Here is a 23,304-nt window from a genome sequence, read left to right as displayed (position 1 = left end):
CCTTTTGACAGTGAAAGATACAAAGACAACAGAAAAATAAATAAAACGTGGTAGCAATTCTTAAAACTCCTACAGTATTTATATATTTAATAAATTACTGAACAAAACATAATCTCTACAGGGTGAGTTAGTGTTTACAGCTGTTTTAAAATTACATGAATCCCCGAGGAATATGAAGTACTCGAAAAAAAAGCATACAAACGAAATAAAGAAATGATAAAAAAAATAAATAAAATAAAAACTTAGACTCATTAAACATGAAAGCTGTAATGTTATAGATATATACTTTATTAATTCTCTCTGATAAAATAAAATTACAAAATAATTTCAACCTCAAACGGCACTTTCCTTGTTCGTGATTATTTAACGTATTGATAATACATATATTATAATTGTCATGACGAATGAGAAGAATACTATAGTTTAATAAGGTAAGATATCAGCTATAACTGCTTTTAATCATAATGGTAGAAAAGACTAAGCAATACAAAGCTATATTTCGTTAACAGCATACTGTACAATATTCCAAGCGTATGTAATTCAGTATTCCGGCCACAGCGTGTCGCTAAAAGATAGTTTTCAATATTGTCTCCAATGTAAAGGTAGCCTTGTCTCTTTTCCCATCACGTCATTACAATTCCTCTCAGATATATCTCAGTCTTTCAATTTATTTATTTCATGAACATCTGTTCCTTCATGGCCATTTATCCTTTGTAAGGTTTATTTGTGTTCCCTTGTGTTCATCCTTAGTCCACCTTCATCTGTTACAGCAGTCCATGTACAGCACTGTAACAAGTCCATGCCGAGATTTTCACAGTTATTCCCTCAGAAATATTGTCAAGATATCTGCAACGCCTCCTGCTATCTTTTGTCCCCAGTGACAGCAGCGTTCCCTGCCTCTTATTGAAGTCCATTTAAGAGAGAGCACTTTGGTTGTCGAGGTGTGTGTGTGTGTGTGTGCGCGTGTGGGTGTCTGTTCCTGTGTCTGTGTGGCAGTTTAGGTGACTGAGCAAGCGAGTTTGAGTGTATTTCTTTACACAGAATACATTCATGATAACAGTGAGCTGTTTTTCGGACCACAAGTTTGACAAAGAATGGCAGTAAAGTACAAGATCTACTTCCCTTTATGAAAGGTCATAAAAAAATCAACTAATAAAAACAACTTAGAGTAATACAGCTAAATCACTGCTGGATTTTAACAAGTGCCAATGACAGACAATATTTATAGAGTTGCATGTAGGTCGGTCTGACTTTAGTCAAGTAAAGGATTTTTTAAAATTGTTTTCATTCTTTTCAGTGCAGTTAGGCCCATAATTTGTTGGATAAAGAGACAACTTTTGTGATTTTGCCTCTGTACACCTCCACAGTGAATTTTAAACCAAGTAATCAGGATGTGATTGAAGTGCAGACTTTCAGCTTTGGCTCACAGCGCTTTCCTGTTTTTGCATTAACTGTTTAGACACAGTCCCCCATTTTCAAAGGCTCAAACTTTAATTGGACAAACTAACATGATTTTAAAAGTAAGGAGTGTTCTAAATACTTGAATGAAAATCCTTTGCAGCCTTGGACATCACTAAATGCTGTGTTTCCTCTCTTGAGATGCCAGGCTTTTACTGGAGCTGCCTTCAGTTGCTGCTTGTTTGTGGGTCTCTCTGCATTCAGTTTTTGTCTTCAGTAACTGAAAAGCTGCTCCGTTGGGCTGAGATCAGGTGAATAACTTGGTCATTGACGAATACTCCGTGTACAGCCCTGTACACTTTACAATTCATCCTGCCACTTCTGTTAGTCACGCCATCAGTAAACACTAGTGATGGGGTTCCACCAACACTTCTCCCACTGTTTCTGACAGATAATGTGTTATCTTCAAATCAATAGGTGTTTCTCTCTTTCCTTCTCCTTACTTCTTTCTTCCCATAATTCTGCCACAGGCTCATCTTTATTTAAATATTAATTTCTAGATGTTTTTTTTAGGAAGTATAATCTAACCTACTTGTTCTTAAGTGTAACCACTGGTTTGCAGCTTGTTGTAAACCCTCTGGATTAACAGTTACAAACTTACAGATGTAGACTTTGACAGTGATACACCTACTGTACATCCTGGTGAGAGTTTTTTTTTGACTCAGTTAGATGCTGTGAAGTTGTTTTTTAGCCATTCTTTCATCATCCATTTCAGTTGTTTTCTGTTGTCTTTCTTTTCAAGAATGGCCACTCAGCAGTTGACACTTATTTTGAATTTTTAAGCCTAATGACGACCTCCCTCACTTGGAATGACCATGAAAAACTATGAAATAGAAAGTCCTCTCTTTGAATCATGTCATGAAATAACAAGGCAACAGGCCCCACCTAGCTATGAAGCTGCTTGTCAATTGTCAAGATACTTTTGAGCCTCTGAAAATGGGGCACTGTGTATACAAATGTGGATAATTCTTAAACAGTTAATGCATTTTTTTTGGTAAAACCTCTTAAATTAAAGCTGAAATTCTGCACTTTAATCACAACCTGTTTTATTTCTAAGCCACTGTGGTGGCATGGAGAGACAAAAAGACAACAAGTTGTGGACCTAACCGCATCTGCTGTAGATCTTTGGGTCAAAACACCCAAATTTAGTGGCATTAAACGAGTACTCGCACTAAATGGGGAGCATCAAGATTGTGCAAAGAGCCAACTTTAGAGTTCTGCAGGGTTTGTTTTAACGGGTATCATCTTCAGAAATTAATCAACCATTTTTAAATGCCAGTACAAAAAACATGTGTATAATAAGCTAATCTTTCTTCTAACAGCCGCCCCAGTATTGATGCACTTAATACAACTATTAATTGTCCACTTTCTGCTGCTGTCATACGAAACGTCCACAGAAATGAAACAAGACCAAAGTCTCATTTCAGCACAGCAAAGTACACGTTAAACATCAGTTCATTTCAATCTGTAATTCTGTAAATGCAGTAATAAAGTCCTGTAGTAGTTGTGTTAGGTTATTTTACCATCAGCTACTGTCTTCATCATCACAAACAGACATTATGATGACTCACGTCCCTCTGTATCAGCTTGTTTCAGCTTGATCTATAATTTGTGTAGTTCACTGAACGGTTACAATTCTCCCGGCTGAGTAGTTAAAATGTCACAACTACGCATCGTAAGTCTAAACTACTGCATCAGCTCACACCCACAAAAGATAAATTGTTAAGATGAACATTTTTTACAGTGTGTCTACATCGCTTGGCAGTGCTCTATGGAGATTGACAGTGCATCATGTGCTTGGCAGTATTGGCTTTTAGTATCATCTTGTGGGCTAGTGCATTATTTTCTATGTGTGAGCGTAAATAGGGCCTTTGTGAGAGTCTGTATATTTGTGTTTGTGCTGTGTTAGCTCGTATTGCGTGGACGACATGATTTGTGTGTGTATGTGTGTGTGTGTGTGTGTGGTGCATGCCACTAGTTATTTATTTTTTTATTTTTCATTTTTTTAAATCGTGGTCGTATTGATCGAACCTTTTGTTAAAGGGATGCTCGTTAATACACAATTAGCATTCAGATAGAAAATACATCATAAGGATAAAAAGTCATGGTCATTAATTCCTGATGACGGGAGTGAGGGATTGGGAAGGGGGAAGGAAAGAGAGGGAGAAAGAGAGACGTAGAAGAGAGAGAGATAGAGATAATAAAAGGCATTCTTCAGTAATTGGAGTGGATTCCATTTAGGAGTTCATATAATTATTCTTCGTTATTTCTCCTCCTCTCTCTTTCGTCCTCCTCATTCTCTCTACCTCAATTTCTCACCCTCTTGGCATCCTTCCTCCCCCTCACACCTTTTAGAGTCTCCATTTTATCCCCATTTTTCTTCTCCTTCCCTCATCAAGTAAAGCGCCCCAAAGTCCCTAACATGTCTCATCACTCATACAGGCCCTCCATCTTAATCCCATTATTTCTCCTCATAGTCTTCCTCCCTCCCTCTTGGAGCGTTAGTTTCCGAGGATCACCAGACATTTCTCTCATCTCCCATTTCTCTCCTTTAGTCTGAAGTGTGAGGACTAGCGCAGCCCCCGTCCTTCCTCCCTGTTTTTCCTCATATTTGTCCTCTCCTGGTCCAAGAAAAAAAAAAGAAAAGAAAAAAAAGCTGTCCTCAGCAGCTAGAGGTGCACGTGTTGGGGTTGGAGCTAGCCTCCAAGCTCCCCTCTGGGCTCAGGGGTGGGGGCGACAGAGGGGACTCCAACGCCAAAGTAGAAACCGGAGCTGAAGGTGGTGCGGGAGCTGTGACTTGGACTGGAGAAACTGAAGCTGGTGCAGTGGTTAAAGAAGCAGCAGGGGACAGTGGAACCACAGCACCTCCTCCTCCTCCTCTACCATCCCTTGCATCCCTCTCCCGGAGCAGGTGAACCAGGGCAGCATGCTGGGCGCTGAGGGTTGCAGACAGGTGAGCGGGCAAGGCGTTGAAGCCCGCCGTGAGCTGCTCCACCCGCTGCTCCAGGGACAGCATCTGACGCTCCAAGTCCTCGCTGCGGTCGTTGAGCTCGGACATGAGCTCATACATGACACTCTGCATCTATGAAAGGAGAGAGTGGAGAGTGGGAGATGAGTCAGTGCACACGGCGTACTTTGAAGAAGGGAGACAGACTGCAAACACGTAAAAACAGGAAGATAACACAGTCGCTCTGTGAAAGCTTGTTTTAAAAAAAACAAAAAATGTTGGTATTGAATAAGGAGAGACACTAAGTAGAGCAGGGATGTCAAATTCATTTTGGGTCACATGCGGCCCAGTTTGATCTGAAGTGTGCTGGATGAGTAAAACCACTGCATAAAGGTAAAAAAAAGAAAACAGCTTGAAACATTTTCCCTGTCTTTTAGCATAAAAAGTACATTCTGAAAAACTTTAATGAAAAATGAACAGCCTGAGGTGTAAAAATAGGTGAAATTTTAGTAATATGCCTCAGTGTTTCCACAACTGACAGCCTGCTGACAATACAAAAAATTCCCACAGTTGTAAATGAAGCACTTCAGCACGGCTTAACCACCTTAGTAAGAAAGCTTTAAAACTGGCCGTTCAGGGCAACGACTCTAACAAATCTGGAGCAGTGACTGTCTGTCTAGAACTACCAATGCAATGCCAAATGAATAATAAACTTTTTAATTGTGATGTTTTTCTGCTGTTTTAACTTTGTGTGTATTACATATGCCAATACATATACATACATATTTTGTATGCAATTTTCTGTAACTACTGTCTTTGTCTTCACGAGGGTATTTTAAATCCCATCAGCCCTGCCTCCTGTCCCTGCAAATGTTTACACTTAGGGGAGTCAGTTTGTGGACAGACCGCAACTGGTCACCCACGGTTACAGAATAAGGTAAAGTATCAGAAAGAGAAAGACTAAGCAAAAATGACAAAAAAAAAAACTAAGAGGGATTAGAAGTTAGAAATCACACTAGACCGGGCTTTATAACACTGTGAAGAAAGAAAAAGAGCGAGAAGAGAGAGGATGAAAGGAAGCCAACAGAATGTCCCTGCCTTGCACATCCCTGTCTCTGTAACCATGGTAAATGCACAAGTGGCCAATTGAGACTGAGATTGCAAAATTGCAAAATATTTGGTGCTAAAGGCATCGCTCCTCTGAAAGAACACACACACACACACACACACACACACACACACACACACACACACACACACACACACACACACACACACATGCACCCTCGCTTAATCTTTGTCTCCTTCTGATTCGAATCTGTATCTCACTCACTCTCCTCTGTTTGCGTCTCTCTCTTTCACACACACTCACACACACACACACACACACACACGTGCGCTTACATTCTCACTCAAACACCCACACAGTAACAGAAAAAACACGAGCACTCCCCTCCCTCCTCTCGTTTCCTCCTCACTCTCTCACTCAGTCATCCCTGTTTTAACACTTCTTCTGGTTGCTAGGAGACGCAAAGCCACAGAAACAGGCAGGTCAGCATGGAAACGGAGAAATGCTGTGCAAAATTTTTGGGGGGAGCAAAAGCATGTCAGGTATGAGCGACTAACCTGTATGCAAAAATGAAGAGCACTGATGTGTGCCTCACCTTTGAGAGATCCACTAGTGTGTTGGCCTGATCGCTGAGTTTCCGCTGCTCCATTTTCACGCTGCGTAATCTGCAAACAGATGCACACATAAAACACACATACAGGGTGGAAACTCGGTAAATATGCTGTGGTTGGACCAGAGAGTTAATCCCTCAGGGTTCAGACAACACCACTCTGGAGCGGTCACCTTGCCAAGTTGAGCTTCATTTCTACCTGCAGTGTGTCCCTTGATTTGAATGTACAATAACAGCAAGCACACAGTGTGGACTGAAACATAGTAATCTTGTCATGAAGTAGAGAATACATATATTTGTATGTATATATATATATATATATATATATATATATAATGAATGCAGGAAACATTAAAAGTTAAAAGATAGTTATTATTAAGGAAAACTTCTGGGGCACAAGACCTAGAGGGAAATAAACCAACAGGAAAAAATCTGATAAAAAAAAATCATTGTACTTCAGTCCAATTAAAAGCCTATTGGACTCTCAAAGCACTATACAATAATTGGTGAACTAACCTGTGTTTTCATAAAACAAACCCTGTGAGGCTGACTTTATGAGACTGCACCCCCAGCTGAGCCCGTCTCCCTGTTATGCTAACAGATTTTAACCACAGAATGTACCCCTATTCCCATCGAGTCAGCCCGGTTACTGTGTTGACACAGCCAGTCCACAGTCCACATGAATAAGGATTAGCCTTTGAATGTTAGAATTAAAACAGCCTTACGTCTCTTGACTCTGGCTTTTGAACTGTCCTAGAGTTGAACTGTTAAAGATCAAAGGATCAGGAAACATTTACGGGATCCTTCATTTAGATGCTCGGCAGAGGATATACAAAAAAATCTTCTTCTTTATGTGTGTGAATTACACTCTGTGCACTTGTAACAGCAGCATCACTTTTTGGGAGAGATGACAGGGTGATCGGAGTGTCTCTAACAGCACACAATGCACTGATTATCCATTTCCACAAGTGTATTTGCCTGGATTGAACCTGCCCTTTTGTAGATGATGAATCACATCATGCGTGTGTGTGTGTGTGTGTTTGTGTGTGCGGGGATTAATGCATTTTATCTGATGATCAGCGTTGATTCAACCTGTGGGTGGATAGAAAGTACAGCTGATTTCAAAGGCTTCATCAGCTCAGCAGCGCCGTCATGCGCATGTGCTCGTGTGCACGGGTGTGCTTGCGTGCGCGAGTGTATGTAGTTGTGTGTGAGGTGCGGTCTCACTGATGTATAGCCTGGAGGAACTTCCGCTGGTGTTTGCGGACTCTCGAATGGTCGATCTTCTTCATCAACTTGGTGTGTTTGTAGATGAGCCAAGTCTCTCTTAGTACGTTAGCAGCTGCATTCTTTATCTGCTCCCAAAAAAGAATAAGCACACATATACACACTTATTGTTAGCAACAGGTGGTCCTTGGCAACTGAAACTGGCAACAGGTTTGCCCAGCCCTCTCGTCTTTCTCTTTTTTCCCCTGGTTTTGCTATTATCTATGCAAAGAAGAAAAAAAAACACTAAACCATCATTCTCTTCTTAGAGGCTGCCCTCGTTCTCTCTGTCTCTCTCTCATGCTCCCTCTCTCTCTACACATACCGGCTTGCCTGCCAATGCTTTTCATGTGTGCATAAAAAGCTCTCTCCTTAGGGAGATTGGCAATGAGAACCAACAGGAGTCTCCCCCTCACACACACTTCTCTCTTCTCTTGGTTTGTCTACATGCCACATTATATCTTAGACTTATTCAAATGGGGCTGCATTATCTTGGCTGGCTGAAGTAATTCAGCGCAGCACCATCGCAGTGTATTAAAACCAGTGATCTTCTGTTTAATTATGACAACAACTGAAAGCAACAATCGCTGCACAGTCACTGCACTCAAACTAGCTGTCAAAGGCATTCCCCATCTCTACAGAGGAGGAACATTAGCCTATGTAATGATGCTCAGTTGTGGCGAGCCACTCCAAGACTATTATTTTTCTTCACTTCATTTGTTTGGACCAGCAGAATGGGAGATTTCTTTGATTTAATAAAATGCCTATTTGAAATGTCAGTTTCTGGTCACTTTCTATAGATAAATATTGGGATTCTTCTACTTTCTCGCGGCTCCATACTTGTTCCTGTATGTTTCATGTATTTTATAGGTTGCTATGTAATTACAACACAGGGGTCTGACACCCATCGAAAAAAGCGAGGGTGGACACCATAGAGAAGGGAGAGAGAATCTGTAAGGACATAAATTGAATGAGAGACTTCAAAGAGATGCTGAGCATTGAACAAAGAACAATTATACCCCCGTCTGAGGAGCACAAAAGACCCCGGCAGCTTGGCTAATCAGCACCCATCCACCGCAGTCAAGGACTGCTCACTCACATACACGCCTACACATACACACATGCAGACACACACACACACTATTGGCTACAGATGAAGAGAGTAGGAGGCCGTGGGCCTTGCAGATGTGTTTTCAATAACACAGAGGAAGTCAAACCAAATAGAGCTCATCGAGCGAACTATAGATAATATATAAGGCCCCCGTGATTCAGCAAATTCGACACGTTATCCACCATTTTTAAAGACAGTAAAGATAAAAAAATTACCTTTATTCTGCTTAATTTAAAAAAAACACAACAACAAAACTTACAGTAACCCTACAAAATAAAACACATTTATGTTAAAATTCATGGAATGACATAATTTGAATGTGCAAGCATCACCTTCCAGTGTGCATCAATGGGATTACAGACCTCCCAACCGTGTAGCAAACACAGGCAGTGACAGACCTGCAAAGATCTTAAACAGCCATCACAACCATGACATGCTGTTTAATAGGCCGGGGGCGCTAATGTTGTTTATATATAACATGTTTATAGCAGCACTTTTTGAGACACTACATCTAAACTACATTACATTAGATATACTGCTGAAGGATACATGTAAGATTAATTAGTATTAACTTACTTAGATTATGTTGGAATAAATAGAGTTCATTATTGCTCTCTCTCTCTCTCTTTTTTTTTACAGGCACTAAAGAGCACATTCAGTACTGTTTAAAGCTGTGGGCCCTTTGGTAGACTGAAATGCCAGATCTTGTTTATCACATGATTAATGGCTGCAGGGTGAGTGAAAGATGATGATTGATGGCATTTTGTGTCTGACTGAATGGCAGGCTGCGGAAGTTTTTCCACAGTTTTCAAGCACAGGTCCAGCAGTGCAGAGGGAGTCTACCGCTGCTGGACATTTTTTTTCTTTCTTTTTTGTGCAGATGATTATAAAGCATCATTTAAATCCTGGAAACAAAAAATGAAACCCAACTGTGTATTTTTTGCAAAGACCCCACCACCACTGGCACACTGTATTTAATTGTCTCTCTCCTCCTGTGAATCAATGTAGATATCGATGCAAAGACAGCTACTCCATTAACAAAGCTAACAGACTCAACATGAACCGCTAAGAATACGCCACGAGAAACCAAATGACAGCAGCGGCAGCCATTCCTGGACCATATGGCTTGTACTCGGGCAACCATGTTAGGGCCATCTGGCTGGTTTGGGTCAAAGATCTGTTTTGGCTGCTCCCCTGTGTGGCACACCTTATGGCAGGTACACGCAAAGTCTGTTAACGCACGGGGCTCCCACTTCTCAGCATGCTAGGCAGTTGATGACATGTTGCAGAATATAAATTAATCAGCAGAAATAGAAACATTTTACTGAAATTACTATATATATATATATATATGTAATCCCAGTTTATAATACATTAAAAACAGAACGTTTACATTTACTAAATAAACATTAACTGAAATACCAAAACTGGGAAAAGAAGGGAAGAAGAGAAATAGGCTTTTTTTTCTCATCAGTTGGAAACAAGATCAGAGGTAAAGCTAAATTGCTAAACCAAGAAAGACTCAACCTTTTTCACCCTGGAGGTCCACATACCAGGATTATAAAGACACAACCACTGCCATTTTCAAAGGTTGCCATTTTTAGAATTTTTAGACCAGGTTCAACACCATTAGTGTCACTGACTTACAAAACCTCGCTGGCTATTTTATTAGGTACACCTGTTCAGCTGTTTGTGAACCTATCATTAACGGGAATATCTAAGCACACGGCAGCAGCTCAATATACTCAGGCATGTAGACATGGTCAAGTTGACCTGCTGAAGTTCAAGCTGAGCATCAGAATGGAGAAGAAAGGGAATTTAAGTGATTTTAAAATTAGTATGGTTCTTGGTGCCAGATTTGCTGCTAATCTACTCTGATTTTACCACACAACCATCTCTAAAGTTTACAAAGAGTGGCATGCAAAAGAGAAAATATCCAGCGAGCAGTAGTTCTCTAGTTGAAAAAGTCTTGGTGATGTCTGAGGTCAGACTGCTTTCAGCAGATAGGAAGGTAAAAATGAGTTTAAAAAGAAAACACAACCAGGGTATGCAGAAGAGCATCTCTGGGTAGAAAACGACCACACCGGTGTCACTTCTGTCAGGTGGAAACAGGAAACTGATGCTAAAATTCCCACACAGGCTCACCAAAATTGGACATAATATATGAAAAATGTTTCCTGGTTCAATGAGTCTTGCTTTCTGCTGTGACATTCAGATGGTAAGGTTTTAATTTGGTGTAAACGACATAAAAGCATGGGTCCATCCTGGCTTCAGTCAGTGATTCAGACTGGAAGTAGTGGTGTAATGTTGTGGGGGATATTTTCTTGGCACAATTTATGCCCTTTAGTATCAGTTGAACATCATTTAAACACCACAGCCTGCCCAGCTAATGCTGCTGACCATGTCCACCCTTTCATGATCATAGAGTACCCTTCTTCTGATTGCTGCTTTCAGCATGTCAAAGCTTCATTCATCTCAAACTGGTTTCTTTGACTTGACATTGAATTCACTGTACTCAAATGGCATCCATAGTCACCAGATCTCAATCCAATAGAGCATATTTGGGATGTGGTGGAATCGGCGACTCACATAATGAATGTGCAGTCGACAAATGTGCAGCAACTGCGTAAAACTATCATGTCATGTTAGTAATTTATAGTTTTGAGAGATAATAAATTTTTTTGCTGGATATTTTCAAGTCTCACAGATGCAGAAACATTATATATCAAAATTAATTCTAAATGTATTAATTTTGGCCCTACAGTTTTATAGCTGTAGAGTAGAACTGGAGATTTTTACTCAATTGGACATTTAAATAAAAGCCTAGCACTTATAGGGTTAATGACCTGTGCATGTAATTAGTAATTAGGCTCTGAGATGCTGGACACACAATGGTGTTTTTCCAGTGATCAGAAAACAAACAGACGAATTGCCTTGGCAACAAACTCATCCATGTGCCACTGTGACACGTGGCCTTACCTGCTCTGACCTTCCCTTCACAGACACACTGACAAGGGGACAAGGAGACACTTAGGCAGACACAAACATGGCCACACACAAGGACAATAATCACTATTTGAGCATCTAAAGCAAAGGAGAGTGATGCCCTTAGGCTCAAGTTAAAGGTGAAACAAATCAATAAAATCACAGAACATTAAATTACAGTTAAAATAATCACTGGATCTTATTAGGGGGCTAACACATTTTCTACATTAGAAGGAAGCTCATGTGCAAGTTCAACTGGCAAAAACTGAAAAAAAAAACATCAATGAGATATGTAAATGCACTCGTGGAGCATTGAATGAATTGTCACCATCACAATATGACTATAATAACAATGAATAACGATATGCTTATAAATGAAAAGGCTGCTAAAAGTTATTTTTATTATGTGGATTGGAAGCTAGCTTAGTGGAAATCTTCGGGGGTTAGATTGCTCCCATTTGGCTACTGGTGTAAACATTGGAAGGCACTGCGGCACCTCCTCCTTGGCCAGAGTCCAGAGTGCACTCTGAATATTCAGACAGGTCGAAGCTCTGAAATGTGCTGGAGGGACTCGTAAAAGTGCCCTGAATTAAGTAGTCGTCCAGTGTGAAAGCAGAATATGCATCCCGAGTGCAAATTTCTAGAAAGATTTTTTTTCCAGCTTCTAACTTGGAACGAGAGTTTAAAAGCCTGAAAAAAAAAGTAATGACCTCAGATACAGACGGCGTCAGCCACAGTCACACAGTCAACTGGCTTACTGCTTCAATAAAAGGAATTTAACACTGGAATTTGACATCGTAGCGCCATCAAAAGGAAGGAGATGTTAGCCCAGTGACTTAGCGCCTGAGCAAGCATGTCCTGCTTTTCTCGGTGTTGAGTGAGCTCTCTGAAAGTTGAGGGTGAAATTTTGACCAAATGGGCTTCCAGCAGTGCTCTGAATCAACCAGTGCTTCAGTACACAGCCACAAAAAACAGCAGCAACAAACCAAGAATCGAGAAGAAAAAACAGTCCTGGCATCAAACAACAACAAATCACACCTCACACACATAGTCAACTTAAGGACTAGATTAACTGCTATTTAATTAACATTTGCATTAATCCTATCAGATGGAGAGACTTCACTGAGCACTGCATGAAAATTAACTCGGTGCATCAGTCTTTGGAAGGAAATCATTCTCCCCGATAAGGTTATTAGGCCCTCCACACGCAATGTGCACTGCACAGGGGTTCAAAATATCAACTTCAGTTTTGACATTGCTCTGCATAAAAAACTGATCGAGGATGAAAGCAGCAAGTATTCATCAATCATGAAAATAGAAAGGATTTTAAAAAATTGTCAAAAAGTGTCAAAATCATAAGGAAAAGTTACAGCTAGATTTTTGGGCTCAGATTTTCATGCTGGTGATGAACCACACCCTATTCTTTACACATCATTACAAAATTACATTAGATTGCACAACACCTTGTTCAGATCAGCTAAGAGCGTCTCTCTGGCATTTAATTGACATTCTTGTTAATCCTTCAAAGGGAAGTAGACAGCATTGCAGTGAGTTAGAAAGACAGACTGTGTGCTTTCCTGTCTGTTTGTGTGTATGCGCACATATGATGATGGCAAGATGTTGAAGCTATTGTTGCATTATTTATTATAAAGCTTTGACTGATTGTATTCTCTTGGTACAAAGATGTGGCAAAGAATGGCCCCGGCTATGTAAATCAATGTGCACACAACAGCTTCAATCATTGGTCTCTCAGTGATAGAGGGCAGGAGACAATTACCGCAGCATAAACCGTAGACCCTTTGAAGGGAAATGTCACCAAGCAGCATGCTGCATATTGCTCTAGGAGGCCTCCGTTACTTGATGAGCGGGTTTATTAAGATCATGAATTACCTGTATTGATGATGGCATTTGCTTTAAAATATGAATATAATCTTTTTGCTTGAGGGGCTAATAAAATTGATCAGTGTGACAAAAAATACAATACTTTTTTAGCTACCAGTTAAAAATTTGGGATTTGATGTGACTTTCCTCAACCTTTAAACCTTAAGGTACACATGTACCGCAGCAGGTACTTTTGTAATTACCAGGGGATTGTGAAAAAATTGTAGGTTAGCTGAATAAACGATAAAAATTCATTTGATTATAGTATTTAGCACATTTACGGTCACAATTACCAGCTACACAAACCACACAGCCTCCACATAACCTGATCTGCATCGAGTTTAGCAGAAAAGCTGAAAAGGCTAAAAAACTAATGGAAAAATGATTGATATGTACACTGTCTGCCACTTGAAGAGGTGAAGATGAATTTGCATTTCAATGAGGAGTATGAATGCAAATTAAGGTAACCTGCTGAAACAAGAATCTTTAGGCCTGCTAGCAGCGCGGTGAAGCTGTGCTTTGAGCTAAATGCTAAACTGATCATGCTAATATGATCAGGCTACACTGTTTCACCAGGCTGTCAGCAGGCCCAAAAACTCACATTCACTGTACTAACAAAGAAACTTTTGAACATTAAAACAAAAGCCAAGTTTCTACAGGCAAGGTGGTAAAACACTTAGCAAAACTTCTAACATTAGCTCAAAGCACTGAGTACTGCTGCAAAATTTAAATAGCTATTAATTTGATAATTAAGCCCCAATCACACTGGTCGCTAGGAAAAAAGATATATACCCGATTGTTTGGGCGTGATTGCTGGAGGTTGGTGGCAGTTGCTGTGAATTGCTAAGCCCTCTATTCACACAGGCCATGAGACCAGTCAGTGAGCCCGTGGTAATCATGGGTTACTAGAGAAATTACTAGAGAATTTGCAAGTTGCTTCTGTTGCTAAGAGAAATTGGTTGCAAAGAGGTATATGGTGTTGCATCGAAAACCCTTTTATGATTGCTTTGGTCACTAGCAGGTTGCCATGATCACTTGTTGTTTACATGGAAAATGGTAACTTGTCTGCAGACACTCAAAAACTATATGCCACGTTAGGGGAAAAAAAATGCAACATAAACCATAAACAGAGAGTAAAACTTGTGCCTTTTAAAACGTTTTGACTGCTGCAGTAAGGCCTGTACAGTTTTTATGCTCCCTGTTTTGGGTTTGCTTTGCACTTCAAACAATGTCACCACCCATCGGCGAGTAGTTAGTGACAGACTGTGGACAAATTTGTGCCTTCCATGAAAACAACGGGCAACCATTACAACATGCTGATAACCAAAGCAATCACAAGATCACAAGATTTTGGGATTACCATTCTGTATACAACTGCTTTCACTTAGTGAAAATGTTGGAAACTGGTCAGGTAATACAGATTTTACCCTAGTGACAACAGATTTTAGGGGAGCTGCTGGCTGATTTCTAGACCAGTGTGACTGAGGCCTTATTAAACTAAAATGAAAACCACTTGATTTGAAAAATGACACCAATGTGGTCAAAAAACTGCAAATCTTTGGATGCTCAATTGAGATTAGCTGCAAAAGCAAGTCTATCTCCAAAGACTCATGAGGTAAAATGCCTGGCTTTAAAGCAGAGATATATTTAGCTTGGAATCTTTGGTCTCTATAGCAAATTTTACAATTTATGAAAGCAAAAACAAAAAAACAGAAAACAAACCAAAAACGTCCCAACTGATAATGTCAGTTAGGAAAAAAAATTGGTTTGCTTGAAAAAAATCCAAGGTAAAAATCTGTTTTTTAGCAGATATTATGTAACATTTCAGGTAGGGGTGTTTTTTTTTAATGTTTTTCCAGCATCCTTTTTTTAAGGGCCATTTTAAATATCCATTATCTAGAAAAACTGCTTGAACTTGGTCCTTTATATTTTTCAGGGTTAATATCTGGTACTCCTGCTCTCAGGAGTGAATCAAGTTAACAAAATATTGAAGGATGCTTGAAAGTCCCTAAAATATTTGAAAGTCTGATCTATGACAACAGTTTTGGAGGACTGTAGAAAACCACAATTTTACAGGGTGGAGACTGATGTTTTTTTTTAGTTTTTTTTTTACAGCTTCTCATATACAAAGCACACAATATTCTTTTTAACATTCCAAACTGGGAAAATAGCTTCATAGACATTAAAGCTTGAATATGGAAGAAAAAAAATACACTGAAATGTGATATTTCCCAGGTGTGACACCACATACAATATCTAAATGAACTTTAGATAATTTAAGACAAAGCAAGTGTATAACAGCATTCTCTGTCATTTTCTCGTTGTGAATTTTGAAATGCTCATGGCAGCCAAACATTGTTTCAGAAGCAGAAGAAGAGATTTAATACAGTGTGCCAACAATCATTTACAAAAGGCAGACTGGAGGCTTGAATACAGCTGCCAACTAAACAATTTATGGTCACGTGGGCAACATCCATCTTTAAACTAAAAAGGCAGGAAGCCAAAAGATCTCAAATTGATACGTCACATGCAAAAATCAGGGGGTTACCAAACTCACGGAGTCGTCCTCTAAGGAATATATGCCTAAAATTCAAGGCAAGCCTTTGAATTATGTTAGGATATTTCAGCCAAATAACAGACAACTAAATGATGCAAAATGAATATGTTGTATAATAACAAAGGTAGTTAAATCTTATTTTCAATAATAAACTGTTCATATCAGATTCAGTTTGCAAAATATCGCCGCCCTTGCAAACACCTGTGGAGCACATGGTTAAGGATGGTAAACATCTTGTGAAAACAGACCTGGCCAAAGACTGCAGGAACTTGAAGAGAGAGCCTGGCTACAACTGACACACAGAGTCTATTTGGTTTCTTTATCGATATCTTATCCACGCTCAAATTATTGATCACCCCACTCCGTTCAGTCACCCAGATAACCCTGCTGCCATCATGCACCCTACATATTTGATATGGGAGCTATTTTTAAAACTTGGGTCTTTCAACTGTATGAAAAATTGAAAAGGACCAGAGGAGGGAGGGAGGGAGTTAGGAGAGATGGGGTGTGGGGAACGGAGGCTGGGAGGGGGCAAAAGAAGAAGGAGAAAGCGGTGGAGGAAGGAGAGAAGCAAATGTGACACACAGAGAGAGAAAAGGATTTACTGTAAGAGAGACAAATGTCAGAGGAGAGGGGAGGTGTGGGAGGGAAAAGATCGGCGATGGAAAGAAAAAGAGAGCGGCGGTAAGTGAGGGAGCGGAACAGAGAGAGTGAGACAAAGATGACCTTTTATTGCCTTCGCTCACTCAAATAACATGGCACTCTGTCACAACAATACAGGGTGTAATGTGCTAGTTGGGGAGGGTGACGCAGTAGCAGTGAAAGAACAATCCTTTTAGCCGGGCTCTCGACGCCAAAGAAATTCTACAGTGTAAAATCACCTGCACTGCACATAAAAACCGCACTTTTACAAATGACAGCTGCAGGGAGAACGAGTGCTCTTTACACTCTGTGCTTTTGCTTTATTGCTGCTACAGACGACACACTCATTCACACGCACGCACTCACTGACATCGAGCATGCCTACACACCCTCTTGGTGAGTTGCGTGTCCATCATGAAGTTGTGTACATGTTTCTCGGCCTTGGTCAGCTCCAACTTCCTGGCTACCACGGCAACCACCAGAGCCGTACAGCCCGCACCCTATGAGAGACAAGAGGGGAGGGAGGGAGGAGGACAGAGTCAGCCAGTACAGAGGTGGAACTGGTAAATCTGTGGTTTTTGGACAGGGAATTAGTTCAGATGATTGAAGGGAGCAAGGACAAATATGAAGATGACAGAAGGAGAAGTGAATGGGAGAGAGGAGAGGATTAGGAGGAATAGCTCTGTTCCAGAGCCACAGTTCCTCATGTTGAGAGGCAAGCCAAATCTATTTTCACCTCCAATCCATCTGGTGTGAGATGCCTTCTATATTGCCTCTATAGGACGCTGAAATTGTGCCCCTTAAAGATAAAACCAGAAAAAAAAATATCACCGACTGACACCAACTAATTTAATTTAATTGGATGTTGTCAATCCGAATTACGTGGTGTCAGTCTTCTCCTGTCACTGGTGGCTTGAGGCCTGCAGGATGTGTAAAAGTGTAAAACAGCACTAGTTTGTCTGTATCCCAGCTCAACCCACGTGGGACTCACGGCAAATTCATTTGGGAGAGAATGACAGCAGTCTCTCAACCAAAAAAGACATGCTTGAGAGGAGAAGAGGAGCAGGAACACAGGGAAGAAGACAGACTTAATTAACTTTTAGATTAGACACTGTATTCAATGGGGCTGTTGAGTGCTCACAGGTTCCTCTGAAGGGGCAGGCACCGAGAGGGAAAAAAGAAGAGAGAGGGGAAGAAAAGATAAAGAAAGTGAAGAGCAATGAGTAAATATAAATGGGGAAGGGAAGAAACATGGGCGGATGAATATATGAGGCGAGGGTGTGTGCACGGAATAGGAGGAGAGAAAGATGGAGAAGAAGGCAATGTTAATGAGGTCACATATCTCCTGATAAGTAATGAATTAAGATTAAGAGTGTTTAATGAAAATGTATGAGTGCCTTCCTTCCTTCTTGTAAGTGTGCGAAGCTCACAGTTGGCAGAGGATAGGAGTGACAGAATAAAGAGATATAAGGAGAGAAACATAGTGACTTAGAGCAACAGCGAGGGAACACGCAACATTTTGAAGCGTGCAGGAAATAGCCGGGACTTCATCATGCACACTCCTGAACGACAAGACAGGTTTGCCAAAAATAACCTTGGCTGGGTTCAGTGAAATGTAACGCACAAACAGGCCTTAGTGCCCACATCTATACACTCATCCACTCTATTTGTGTTTATTCAAAAACTATGAATAAAATATGATGAGAGCCAATGGAAACCCCTTAGAGCATTTGTACATGTCTGCGCTTTAGGGAACAGAGCCCTCAGCTAACAAACAGCACAAAATGCAGCGCAGTGTGCACGTGTTCACAAATTCAATTCAATTCAATTCAATTCAATTTTATTTATATAGCACCAAATCACAACAAAAGTCGCCTCAAGGCGCTTCATAGATACAGAGAAAAACCCAACAATCATATGACCCCCTATGAGCAAGCACTTTGGCGACAGTGGGAAGGAAAAACTCCCTTTTAACAGGAAGAAACCTCCGGCAGAACCAGGCTCAGGGAGGGGCGGCCATCTGCTGCGACCGGTTGGGGTGAGAGAAGGAAGACAGGATAAAAGACAAATGACCTCCTTGGTCAGAAACAGCGGGACACTGATTGGTTTGTCGGGGCAGCCTTTGTGTGTGTGTATGTGGAAGCATGCGTTGACAAAGTGGCTGTATATGTGTGTATGTGTCAATTTGTTTGCACATGCATCTGCATCTATTTGCTTCCATCAGCGCTCCCTGTGAAATGTCCATGCAGTGACACGACTGATGATGGCTGTGCTGCTGTGATTTCTTCCATTTACCAGGGTGTTCCCCTTGTTTTCTTCAGTACAGCACAGCTGTCTACCCACTCAGAAAAGGGGGAATCACCCATCTGTGCCTTTGTGTAACATCCACGCGGTCCAGGTAAAAAGTGAATGCAAACAGCAGTGGAAAATTGTTTCCAAAACCAGTCAGTGGGAACATGCAGAGGGGGGAAAAAATACGGTTGAAAAAAAAAAAAACATTTAATATGCTCAATTAGTGTTCAAAATGCAAGCACTTAGAACAGAAAAGCCACAAAAAGGTTAAAAATGATAGCTTGTCTGCATCTGTTTAACCTGCAAGCCATCCACAACTGCAGTATGACTGCAGTTAAGAAGCTGTAGGAAATAAAAATAATTATGCACAGTCATATGGTAAAACTTAAATGTAACGCCTACATTTAGGATTAATCTACATGTTAAAAATATTGGAAATATAGCCCACTGTAATGTAGGACATTTTAAAGGAGACCTCTTGCTCCTGAATTTATACTATACATCATGCAATCACAATAAATGAATATTATTTTTATGATTTATTTTTCCAGCACCATATATATTTTTAAGGTCTCTTTTCTTGATTTACAGTTCAAAAATGCCTTATTTATCTCATATTGGCTCTTGATGTAGCCCCCCTGACATCGTCTACTGAAAACAGGCAATCTCTGTAAAGAGCCATTTCTGAAAGCCTGCCTTCTTCTGATTGTCTCTCGAATTGTTTCTGCAGCACAATGATTCTTATGGGCACTGCAGTTTCCTGTAACCAGTGTGGATGTTCTTGAAAGAAATTGTAAATCTTCTACAAAACATAATTTCTTGATCTCTAGTGGAAATGTTTTAAATGCACCTCCACCTCTTTGAGTCACAGATTAATCTGAAGACTGGACTCAAGGAACAAAAGCTTTGACTGACAGACGGTTGCCAATACAGACGCCTCTAGCATAAGCTATGCGCTAAGCTTTGCCACTGCTAATCTGATTTAGCTGAACTGCTTGTTGGTTAAAGCATTTTTAATGCACGTATCCATAAAATAATACGGCTTGTGTGGCTAACCAACATTCCAAAGCATACATCCAAATCAACAAAAGAATGGCTTCACTAGAAGATTATGGTTATACAATGGCAGAGCCCGAACCAATATCCAATTAAATATCTGCCCAGATGAGCTGATGAGGGGTGCGCACAGGAGATGCCTTTGTAATCTGACAGATTTGAAGCACCTTTGCAACTCAAGTTGTGCCAAATATATTGCCAATTATTGCCAAGTCATGATGTGCCCTACTTTCAGACTCCTACCCAAAAAGAACAAATATAAGCCATCCATACAAGCAGTTATTAGCTTGTTGTACATAAATTTGTCGCAGACAGTTGTTCATAAGTGGCGATTCTAGGCTCCGGTTGCCTAGGTAACCTTCTAATGTATTTACCAGTCTGTCAAATGTTGATCGACAGTATCCTTTGCTCTCATTGATAGCTGCTTCAGTCAGTCACCTTGACTGAGAAGCTGAGAAAAGTTCAACTCGGGACTCACACGTTCTCACTTGACGTCACTTAATCTCATTGACTTCAGTTGATATCTGGTCAGCACCTTACTGCAAATTGCTTCCTTTGTAGATTACCTTTAATTTAAATGTGTATGTATATATATATGAAAAGAGGTTATTATTAGAAAATATTATTATTTCCCCACTATATGATTTCAGTTTGTTTTACATTTGGATCGAATGCCAAGGTTTCGCACCACAAAAACCTGGCATGTAAACATAGACTTTTGGAATCCACTGTATTATTTCACAGTAAAAATAGGTAAAGCATACGCACATTCAATTTTTATTCATGCATACAGTAGTGCTCTCCAACAACAAGTCCTTGAATAATAAAATGTCATATAACTACAGCTGTGTCTTACTATACTGCCATTCATTTATTTGTTTATAGACCAAGCCCTACTTCTCAGTGCAGTTTAATAAACACTTAATAATCACTTCATGTTGTACACACGACCTGTGTACAACATGAAGTGCTGTATCACATATGCTGTACACAACATTTGTGGTATAGTGTACCTAACCTCCATCTTGCTATCCACCCACTCACAACAACACACGACCACACACAAATACACACTAACACCTGGCACACCCCCAGGTAGCCTCAGGGCAGTGGTATATTCCAACACCGTTGGCCTTCATGTGTTGTCATAGTAACAACAGTGAGAATTTCTCATTACAGTAGTTTTAGGCAGTCAAAAAAGACCCCAAAACAAATAACAACAACAAAATGAAATAAATAAATAAAAGTTTTCTGCCTTAACCTGTCAGCCCTGCGCTCCCCTCCAACCCACCAATCCCTGTAATTCCATAACATTACTACACCTGGTCTCTTTCTCATATAGTTATGCTTTAACTTTCTCTTTCCACCTGCAGCCTCACTTCATCTCTGATGATCAACAAAAATAAAGCACTTTGACCACTGTGAAGAGTGTGATGAGAGTGTGTTTGTGTGTGACAGGAGAGGAGCGAGTGTGTGGGAGCTGTACTCAGAGTGTATGTCAAGTTCTGTGTCAGTGTTGTGTGGAGGATGTGGAGTCTGTAGCAGTGGGCTTGGGACCATTTGTATGCACCCCATTTTGTGTCTGTTTTTGTGTGCGCGTTACGGTAAAAGTAGTACTCTTTCTTAAACACAGACTGGATGATTCATCCAGAAAATGGGGGTATGTGTGTGTAAGTGTGTTTTTATTCACACATTTAATGGGCTATACAGTGAGCCGGCAGAAACAGAGAGAGTGGACAAAGTGAGGATGAAAGAATACACATGCAGGTTTTGGGCTCTTATGGAGATAAGAAATCCATTTGAATTAACTTTTTCAATCTAACAGATAACTTCAAAGACCAAAGTACATACTACAGAAGATGCAAAAGAAAAGAAAAAATGTAGTTTGGATTGTGAGAGTTATTTTAAGTTGTTCCCTTGATTTTTTTCTTCTTCAAACCAACGTCTAGCAGTCATTAAATTACATCTCAAAGCACTTCTCAACTGCCTTCAATACTGTTATAAATGGCATTGGCAAAAAAAAAGTCTGTAGGTGTTCAAAGAAAGTGGAGAGATTTCACATTTCTAATCCTTTTTCCTGGTGGTCTTATGACTACTATAACGAAAAGAAGGCTCTTAAAATATTTCAAACTGAGCATTTGCACACTTTATGCAGCTGTTTTATTTGTGTAACACCTCCAACTGTCTTGGAGGTCCCAGTCTGCTCATGTGGACAACTGCCTGACAGTGGAGACATTGGGATGTGCCTGGTCCTTCAGACTATGGGGGCTGGCTCATGTTTGGGCCCATTTGCCCAGTTTTCTATCTAACATCGACCACTTTTGCACTTGTGTTTTTTGCAAAGATGGTTGATATATTATTACACACTGTATTAATGTATTAATACAGTGTGTTACGTGTCCGTGGACTCCTAGTTGTTTTCAACTAATTTGGGGGCTCGTCTGGGATATCTGAAACTTGTTTGGTTGAAGCTTGTTTAGCTGTGTCATATGGAGTTGTTGTTAATCACTGACTTAGTTTGTGGTTTCAAATATAACATTCTTCTTAGCACGCTTTTGGAGGCACCTTGACACAAAAATGGCTGCAACATTTGCATTTTGTGTATGTATAAAAGAAAGCAAAAGGTGATGTGATATCACACTACAGTCACCTTTAGCAGTATTAACTTAAAATAATCATTTCCTGTATGACAATTAATCTCTTACATCATTGTGGAGCATTTGTGTCCGCTTTACAACATTGCATTAATTTATAAACAGCAAGCTTAAGGACACTTGGACTTTGACTGGGTAACAGATTGTAACGCCTTGATTCGTTTCTTTTTCACTTATTTTGTTGTAGATTTGCTGCTGTATTTGGGGCATTGTTGTTGTTGCATGGACTAAGCTTTAGCTTTCTAGTAATACTTTGGTATACAGAGGAGTTAATGGCCAACAATGGTTCCCCCCCGACCAATGAACCTTCCGATCGTGGGGCAAACGCTCTACCTAATGAGCTATCGCCTCATCTTGTCTGTCCAAATGACATTTTTAGAAGTTTTGTGGTTTATTCAAAAGCAACTTGCGACCCTAAGCTGTGTTACCATGTTCTATTTTGAGAGAAGAGGCTTTCTGCAGTAAAGCCTTCCAAACAAGCCATACTTGTTCAGTCTTTTTCCAATTGTACTGTCATGAACTTTAACATTTAACACGTTATCCGAGGTCTGTATAAACTTAGCTGTAGCTCTTGGGTTTTTGCTGTTTCTCTAGAGCATTGCATAATCTGACCTTGGAGCGCATTTGCTGGGATGTCCACTGCTGGGAAGATTGTGGCACTGTCTTAACACACAGGTGAATGCTCCAGACCAACAAACTGGAAAAAATATGTGCTTTATAGTGGTGACCAGACGTGCTGATAATCAAGTAATCAGATGCATTTGATTAGCAGCTAC

The 23,304-nt window shown here is 40.3% G+C and overlaps 1 protein-coding gene across 1 annotated transcript in view; it reads right to left on the bottom strand.

Annotated features, from left to right (window-relative positions):
* Positions 1-267: 267 nt before the first annotated feature.
* Positions 268-23,304, bottom strand: part of kcnn3 (potassium intermediate/small conductance calcium-activated channel, subfamily N, member 3) — a 60,102-nt gene continuing 37,065 nt past the window's right edge. The window contains exons 7-10 of the mRNA XM_084943194.1: positions 16,916-17,026; positions 7,312-7,439; positions 6,070-6,139; positions 268-4,540 (exon numbers count right to left, since the gene is read on the bottom strand). Of these exons, the coding sequence (XP_084799320.1) occupies positions 4,121-4,540; positions 6,070-6,139; positions 7,312-7,439; positions 16,916-17,026 (729 nt within the window). The 3' untranslated portion in view covers positions 268-4,120. The remainder of the gene's footprint in view (positions 4,541-6,069; positions 6,140-7,311; positions 7,440-16,915; positions 17,027-23,304) is intronic.

This window comes from Perissodus microlepis, chromosome 11, assembly GCF_051167445.1.
Source record: "Perissodus microlepis isolate ML-2025 ecotype Zambia chromosome 11, ASM5116744v1, whole genome shotgun sequence".
Classification (NCBI taxonomy): Eukaryota; Metazoa; Chordata; class Actinopteri; order Cichliformes; family Cichlidae; genus Perissodus; species Perissodus microlepis.
This window is presented reverse-complemented; position numbering and strand designations above follow the sequence as displayed.